General features: G+C 34.3%; 1 protein-coding gene across 1 annotated transcript; it reads right to left on the bottom strand.

Moving 5' to 3' along the window:
• Positions 1-2,357: 2,357 nt before the first annotated feature.
• LOC110899454 (probable protein phosphatase 2C 46) lies at positions 2,358-5,065 on the bottom strand. The gene is made up of 5 exons (XM_022146348.2): positions 4,834-5,065; positions 4,182-4,572; positions 3,725-4,092; positions 3,421-3,657; positions 2,358-2,870 (listed from the first exon to the last, which is right to left on the bottom strand). Exons 2-5 carry the CDS (start codon positions 4,498-4,500, stop codon positions 2,622-2,624), a joined length of 1,173 nt encoding a protein of 390 aa, XP_022002040.1. The 5' UTR covers positions 4,501-4,572; positions 4,834-5,065; the 3' UTR covers positions 2,358-2,621.
• Positions 5,066-8,913: the final 3,848 nt, after the last annotated feature.

The raw sequence follows: 8,913 nt of genomic DNA, 5'->3' as shown, positions 1-8,913 counted from the left end.
CTATAAGAGGGAAGAAGTGTATGAAGTGTTGGAGAGAAGTTTGGTCTTTAATTTGTAAGATCAAGTGTTAGAGAGAAGTTTGGTCTTTAATTTGCAAGATCAATGGTTTAGATTAAGTGATCCTCAAATATAGAATTCGTATAACTAAAAACAAAGGAACAAGTGGAAAAAATATAAAATAGAAAAAACGAATATTGTTAACTCATAAACTCACTTCCCTTGATTTTCAAACGGCTATAACTTTTTTATACGTTAATATTTTTTTTATAAAAATTACACCGTATTAACGAACATTTCATTCTTTTTAATTCGAGCAGCTTATTGCTATATTTTTCTTAAATTTTTTTTTTGAAGGATTCTAGAAACTCATACGTGATTACATGATTTTGAATACCCAGTAAGGGACTATGTGATTTTGAATACCCGTTACGTGATTACTTGATTTAGTTATAGTATTTTAAGTGAAACCCCACTAAGGGGCTGTTTGGTAGTCTCTTAATGGTCATTCAGATGCTATCTCTTAATGGTTTAAAACCTCTGAATGAATAAGAGGTAACCTCAAGTCTGAATGGTTAAGAGGTAACCTCTGAATGGTAAATCATCACATGTCACATTCTTCTACCTTCTCATTGGTAAAATTCTTAATGGTTCCATTAAGAGGTAGCTTCTTAATGACCATTCAGAGGCTACCAAACAGCCCCTAAGTGATTACGTAATTACGTAACAATAGTTGACTATGTATTATTACATGACTACATGATTTTAAATACTCATTTCGTGCTTACATAATTACGTATAAACAAACATGTAATACATAATATTTCATATGGAATACCTAAAATTTCAGGTATAATCACGTATTAAGGATAAATTATATTCAAAACATTAGCCAAACTAACCTATAATAATGTCGTATATTAGAGATTTAATCACGTAATAAAACATAAACAATCAAGTTCTTATTATTGAATGTGTAATCACGTAATAAGCATAATTTTATTAACATTAGTTATAACAAATCATATTGAATGTGTAATCACGTAATGAATTTACATTGAATGCGTAATGAATTATGTTGAATGTGTAATCACGTAATATGTATTTAAATAAAACGTAGTCATGTATCGGGTATTCAAAATCACGTAATGGGTATTCAAAGTCTTGTAAATTATTTTTAAGAATATTATAATAATAGGTTGCTCGAATTAAAGAGAATGAAATGCTTGTTAATACGCTGTAATTTAAAAAAAAATATATTAACGTATAAAAAAGTTATAGCCGTTTGAAAATCAAGGAAGAAACTAGTTAAAGGGAGAAAAGACCATCAAACTCTAAACTCTTCCCTTCTTAAATTGAGAAAAACAAATATGTGATACGAAATTTCTCTCATTGTACATCGTCTCTTATCTTTAGTCTTATGTAATTTTATTACACAAAGAAAATTAGAAAATAAAAAGTTTGGATCAACAGATTCTCTATTATCCAAGGAAAAAAGAAAATAAATAAATAAAAAATTACGGGTATCGTTCCAGTTCCAGTAATGTATTGGATATGTATGTTTTGGATAATTAAACCGGGTATCACCTCATACCATGCTTCTAAAATGAATTTAAAAGTCATCAAATACCCAATCCACACCTCATTACCCGCTTTGAATGTTTTGAATTTCGTGTTTGTCTATTTGGTCTGGGTTTCGCTTGACATCCCTAAAGCCACATGGTGTGGCTTGACATCCCTACGGAGAGGGCTTTATCACATTAACGAGCGTTAGTAGCCTATGCAGGTGGGGCCCATTCTTTTCAACCAATCAGATTCTTCTTTTTTTTTCTTTTTTTATATATACAGTAAATGGGGCTTTAAACCATTGCATGCAAGTTAAAGGGACGGGCTTTAAAACCCCCCCTATGTGACATGGATCCTACGTGGCGCTGATGTGGCGTGATAAAGCCGCTAGGGGCTTTATACCACACCCTCTAGCCTAAGGGATGATGGACCATGATAGTTTTGTACTTTTGCAAGTGCAGATGGTATTGGGTTTCAAAGACATCATGTAGACTTGGAGCGGATATCCTTTCAAAGCGCGACCTTGAGATGTCTGGAACCCGATGGTAACGTTTTCTTTCAATGATGATGACGAGATGCTTTGTGTGGATGACCGTTTTAAGCATCCTCATGATTGATATACAAAATCGTAAAAGAAAACTGATTTATCAATTATACGAGTTGTGTGTTTAAGTCGGGCACAAGAGATGAGGCGGTACACAATACATATACGCAAACAACAGAGGCGGTAAGATACTTGGGTTGAGTTAGATAACGGGTCAAAACATGTGATTTCTAGTGTCAAACAAAAGAGATTGGGTTGACCTATACACACCTTTTTATTCACTTTTTTTTTCAAATTAACAGGCCAATAAAAAAAAGAAAAAGAAATAAATTTCTAAGAAAAAGAAATAAATTTCTAAGAACAAGATTTACATAACATAAGCTTCAAATAACTCCCTATACATCATGGAATTAAAATTAGAGATGGAAAATTACCTTTTTAACCTTTCTCTCAAATCCATCCAACCACATACTGGTAATCAAGAATAGCAAGAGTAAGTGATGCCGACCTGATCCTAGGCGATTGATGGTGGTGCCGCCTTCCCTGAGAGGTTGACGCCGCCACCTCTAAGAGACAAAGTAGGACCTTTTAATGAGCTTGCTTTACTCACTAGATTCGAATCTAGAAATATAACTACAACTGTAATGTCGTCGTGGAAATGACGCCTTACTCCCCTGTCGATTTTCTTCAAATCTGTGTACCTCATCTCCCTCTTCTTTGCCGCCTCTTGTAAGGCGGTTTTCACTAGTCTTCTAGCAATTCCCTACATCAAAAAAGCAAGCTCATGCTCATTAAAAAACACACACGTCTGATATACAAGTTTTGCTAAAAGAATATATACACTACATACAAAATGGCTAAGTTGGATATTTGTGTAATGGGTCGAAACGAGTACTTGATAGCATGCACCAATGCGTGTCAGGTCAAGTTGGGTTGACAATTATCGTGTAATATTTATATTTTCTTAGAAGACGATTTGTGGAGCATGTTAGTACTATTTTAGTAGTAATCTGATTTATAAAATAAAATGATTAAAGAGGATTGAATCCGTTAAAAATACGCTTGGGCAGCTTTCAACCTGTTTGACCCAGTTGACCAAAACTAATTTTATTATTCAACCCGTTAGAAATAAAACATAACCCAAATCAACCAACTTATAAGTAAACGTGTTGATATAACCACCTCTAAAGTACACTATGCATGTTAAACATGTCTAATATCGGACCGATCATGAAATTGAAATGTAAAACGAACTGTTGTACTTCACATGTTTTATCGAAAATCACACATTGGTGCAAAGTGTAAACACTTACTTTACGTGGGTGATTCTGCACTATATCGACGGCCTCCTGATTGCTAAAATGCTCCCAGAGACCATCGGATGCAAATATGATAAATTGATCGGTCGGTTGGATTTCATGCATGGATATTGACGGGTCAGCGGTAAGTATCGGTCTCCGAATCGGGTCACGAAGACGAAACTTTGCGTACAACGGTTCCCTGTTGAATTCCGCCTTTTTTAGGTATACATCACCTATAGATCTTGAAATCTGCAATAACATTCCAATTTGTCATTGTTTGTTATCTTCATAAATTGAATTTGCACATGAACCGTACCTGTATGAGCCCCTTTACACGCCACACGTTATGTTTCAACACCACAATTTGCGGGTCATCGGGATGCAAACTATGAAGCTCTTGTCTAACCGACTCGATACTCGCGTTATGCTCCACCGATAATTGAATACCGATAACCTCCCCCGTCGCCTTCACGGTTCTTCCCAAAACAGCACGAGAATCACCAGCATTAGCAATGTAAAGCACCCCGTCACAAATAACACCAACCAGACAACAAGTTCCAACAGCAGCTAACTGCGGTTTCACCGTCCAATGCTTAGCAACAATCGATAAAAACCCGTCTTCTGTTGCGTGATACGCTTTACGGATCACATCCATAGACATTGATTTTTGTTCTGTAGCAAACCCTAAAAAATTCAAAAAAAAAAAAAAAAGACATTACAAATTATTGAAATTTGATGAAATTAAAACTATGATTCAACCACTGATTACTCACTTTTGAGATTCTGAAACAGATGATCATTAACATAACGCGACGTTTCCGGTCCACCATGACCATCATACACTCCAACAAACGTCCCGTATGGACCCGAATCACTAAAGCTCAACGAGCCGGACTCAATCTGGCTCTGATCTTCAAGCAACATATTGGCTTGAACCACAGCCATAGAGTACTCCCCATTGATATGTTTCCCATAATCCTTACACCATAAAAGCCCTTCCTGCCGGCCGACGACACTCTCCGGACCGATATCATACCGGTCCGACACCGGAAACCAGCAGGCTGTTAAAATACTCATCAATTGTTCCAACATCCCTCATCTCTCAACATCCACAAACACTTGGTTCACAAACCCTAATTCTCCTCAATTTGCAATATCTTCTCACTGATCAATCAATTATTAATTATTAATTATCAATTATCAATTATTGATTATTATTATGACTAACAAGTAACAAGTAATAATATGTGATGATAATAATAACACAAACAGTTAAAATTAATTAACTTATAGTAATAATAGAATGATTAATGAACAAACAAATAAGAAAAATCCAATAAGTAGAAAACAACCTAATGGTCAAATCAGATATTGAGTCAACATTTTGAATGAATAATAATAATAATTAGGTCAAATGAATCATACCGGATGAAATTGATGAAGATCTGATTGAGATTTGAGTGGAACTTTTGTGGATTCAGATCTGTTTATTCGTTAATAATCGAAGTTTGTAGGAGACAAATGTTTGTATGTGTGTATGTATGTTCTCCTCTGGTTCTCTCTTCTCTCTCTATATTCTCTCTCTAGGTGTGTGTGTATATATATACATACGTGTGTATATGTATGAGGATATAGGTGTGTGTTTGTATGTGTGTATGTATTGTGAAGTTTTGGTGTGATTTGAGTAGATATGATGAGGATATAGAGTGAAATAGACAGGGTGAGGATAGAGAGAGAAAGTGGAGGTTGTGGTTATATAAAGTTTATATAAATTTAAATAATATATGATTAATAAAATGGTGCCTGTTATTTTCGGAACCAGTATTATGTTGAGAAACCGGAAAGTATGGGTTCGTAGTGTAAGATGTAGCGTAGGTGGTTATGGAAGCGTCTTTTGTTATATATATAACTAAAAGGTACAAGTGCATCACGTGGTTATTGTAGTTCTTAACATAATATTGATTTTGAAATGAATGTATCTGAGTCAGTCAGATTCTGATAGTAGTTATTCTTTGTAATTTGTGAAAATTTTAGTAGTGTCTTTTTTATATTTCTTTGAAGTTTTTGAGTAAAACACTATTACCATGCATATTGAACTAGTTTTTTAAACGATTTAATGTTAATCTACCTTTATTAACTACCAATATTAACACTTTGCGTAATTTGATTTTTTTCATCTTTTAAATATAAAAGAGACACCGTGTCACCAGAATGTCCTTTGAAGGCTAATATTGAACTACTCAAGCAGTTGAATTTTCTACTATATAAGGATATATAATTGTTGCGTTTTTTAATAAAGGTTACACTATAAGTATATATAATTGTTGCCATTTTTAATAAAGGTTACATAATGTATTTTTGTGAACTAAAAAATTAAACAATTAAAAATAACCCGTTGGTAAACTTGTTTTTTTTTCTTGTATACAAAACAACAAAAATCAATAAATAATATACGTATGGAAAAAGAGAAATTGAAATTTGGGTTGGACTTTGAAGAATGAATAAGGACGATAAATCAGCTATCACATGCATACCCATCCACGTGTGGGTCATGTGTTCGCACGAGTGCCAAATAAATGCTGTCTTGCATGCCAAATAAACAGCTGGACTTTTATTTTATCCATCATTAAATAAAATTCAACCAATCCTTCCAAAACAGGTGTCTATGTTAAACCACTATCCAGGATCAAGTGATCAACTATCGACACTTTCTTTTTTGCTAGACCATATTAGAGATTGGGACCATTTATTGGTGAACGCTGATGAGAAAGAGAGAGGAAGTCTATACGTGAAAGAGAGAGGAAAATCTTGCGGCCTGTGGTCATAAACCATCCGTGACAGACACCCGTCAATAGTGTGACTCGTGAAAGAGGAAGGAGAAAGAAAGAAGGGAAATTCGTAGGAGAAGAGAGAGAGTACAGTTCACTAGGCTACGCTGATGTGGAGGTTCGTTGACCTCTCCCGACCTTGTATGCTCTTATGATCTTATAACAACCGTCTATTTTAAAAATTTTCTTTTCAAATTCTACGAACTAAGTTGGGAATTCGTTTCCCGACCATCTCTTGTAAAGTCAAGGATTCCTCGATTGAACCAAAATATGATACTAGGTTTCCCATCTTTTCACCAAGGCGATCTTAATGATATAATTTAGGGCTTGATATTGTAATAAAGGTCAACACAACATGTTTTAAGGATTATCTTAGTATTGTATATAATCACGTGTTTGATACAACAAAGGTAAATTATAAATCTCATTAACTTTTGTATCTACATTTGCATGTCAAACTAATTAAAGCGTTAATCATGTCGGGTTGATGCATTCAGGGTTGTGTGTTTATTTTGTGCTTATAAATGTGTAATGTGAACACGATCAGTGTAATCCCTTTATCTAAACGAGTTAAACGGGTAAATATATAAGTTAAGGGGACTAGGGGTGGTTCACTAGTGATAGAATCTATCACTCCCACTATCCAATCAAGTCATGCCATGTGCACAACCAATATTCTATCACTAGTGATAGAAATGTTGGGGGGTGGTATCACTAGTGATGGGATTCCAATGTACAAGTATTAATACCCAATGTACAAGTAATACACATTCATTTGATAAACTTCAACGCGTGATGTGTTTAACGCGTTTTCTTATTCACGCGTGATGGTCACCACCGGCGGCCGTGTATAACGGCGTTTTCAAGTTCATCACGGAACTTTTTCATACCACCCCGGGTCCTCTAAAAATATCAAAATCAGAATCATATTGCAAGTTATAAAGTGTGTACTAGATTATCTTAAGGTTTAAAGGGCCAACCCGTTTAATTGTATCTCAACTCCAACACGATCCGTTTATTAAACTAGTCAATCCACACATGGCATGTTTGATTAAACGAGAAAAAAAGAACAAAAAATTTGATTATTTTCGTGTCATTTTTATTTCATGTTTCGGGTGATTTAAAAAATTAAGACGCCTAAAACATCTTAACTATTGGTTGAGAAAATCCCATAAACGTATATGCTCTCTCTCTCCCTCCGTCCCTCCCTCTCTCTCGATCTCTCTCGATGAATAACAAAATTACCGATTATCATTTAACCCACAGTCGGAAAAATGAAGTGATAAACTTTTAGCCGTAACAAAAGCCAAAATTTAGATATTTGCTTTTGATCATAACTTAAAACACTAAACAAAAATTGCAAATGTGTCACTTGACCAAGCCAAATGGACAAGAGTATTAAAGCACATGCAAGGGAAACTTCGCTCAAGGTAGGAAAGATGGTTTTTTAGTTATACTTTATTTTAAATGATTGGTCCATAACCATCATCGTATAAAATATTCTTCCCATAGATATTTAAAGTCTAGACTCACTTTTATAAAACTTGAATTGCTTTATAAGTTTCAAGTGAATTTAAAAAGAATATGTTTTCATTAACTAGTTTTTGAGTGTTCATTTGTTTTTTCAACACGTTCCAAACAACTTTATCTTGAAATATTGAATCATTCCTATTATATGTGTATGTTTGATGTTTGACTTGAATAGTTCAAACTATCCTTTAGAAAATTGTCTACACATTGTATCCAAGGTCAAGGTTCTTCAACTTTTTGAAGCTTCAAGATTTATTCAGCATTAGACCAGGCCGATATACGATCGGATCGTACATTGATCATGTGTTCTATGTTCATACAACCCTTTTTTTTACTTTCTTGTTAATCAAGTTAGAGCATTCTTGCCAAACGAGCCTGATGATTGCTTTTGCAGATAACTAATTGGTAGTATGAAATAAGTGAATAAATAGTTAAATATGGAGTGAACAAATAAGTTATTTGTAACCCTCAAAAATGAAAAATGAGATTTGTATAGTATTTTATTCGAGGTTAAATTGCGGATGTTAAAAGATGAAAAAAAAAAAAAAAAAAAAAAAAAGACAGGTGAATTATATATGTAATGTAGCAAACTAGTAGATGCTCCGCCCGCGTTGCGGGGCGATGGTCGAATAATTCGCAACCAATTAAAAAAAGACTACTATAATTTTGCTAGGGTAAAAAAACGATGATAAGACCGTATTTTTTGGCTCAGGGCAAAACTGTAATTTCTCAGGACTAATGAGCCAGTGTTAGGCAACTCCTTGACACGGGAAGAAATTAAATCGAGTAAAACAATTAAAAAAAACATTTATAGTTTTGGTAAAAAAAAACTAAAACGATGGGAAAAACGTAATTTTTAACCGAGGGCCAAATCATAATTTTAATTCAGGGATAAATCGTAAACTAAATGGACCAACAGGCGAGTGCCAGGAAGTTGCCGGCACGACTGTAATTTTGCACTGGGGGCAAACTTGTAATGTCAACAGGAAATAAAACAAAAACGATGGCAAAATGTAAATTTAAGTTGAGGGCAAAATCGTAACCTGGTTGTGAGAAAAAAAACTAATGGCGAAAGTATAAATTTATACGGAGCAAAATCGTAATTTTGAGCCGATGGCAAAATTAGAATTTTTATCCGGGAGCAAAA

This window comes from Helianthus annuus, chromosome 7, assembly GCF_002127325.2.
Source record: "Helianthus annuus cultivar XRQ/B chromosome 7, HanXRQr2.0-SUNRISE, whole genome shotgun sequence".
In the NCBI taxonomy this organism is placed as follows: Eukaryota; Viridiplantae; Streptophyta; class Magnoliopsida; order Asterales; family Asteraceae; genus Helianthus; species Helianthus annuus.
This window is presented reverse-complemented; position numbering and strand designations above follow the sequence as displayed.

Coding starts and splice junctions, on each gene's coding strand:
- LOC110899454 (XM_022146348.2), bottom strand. CDS start 4,500: ATGTTGGAACAATTGATGAGTATTTTAACAGCCTGCTGGTTTCCGGTG. Junction 4,093..4,181: donor TCTGTTTCAGAATCTCAAAA/GTGAGTAATCAG, acceptor TGAATTTTTTAG/GGTTTGCTACAGAACAAAAA. Junction 3,658..3,724: donor GTGTAAAGGGGCTCATACAG/GTACGGTTCATG, acceptor ATGTTATTGCAG/ATTTCAAGATCTATAGGTGA.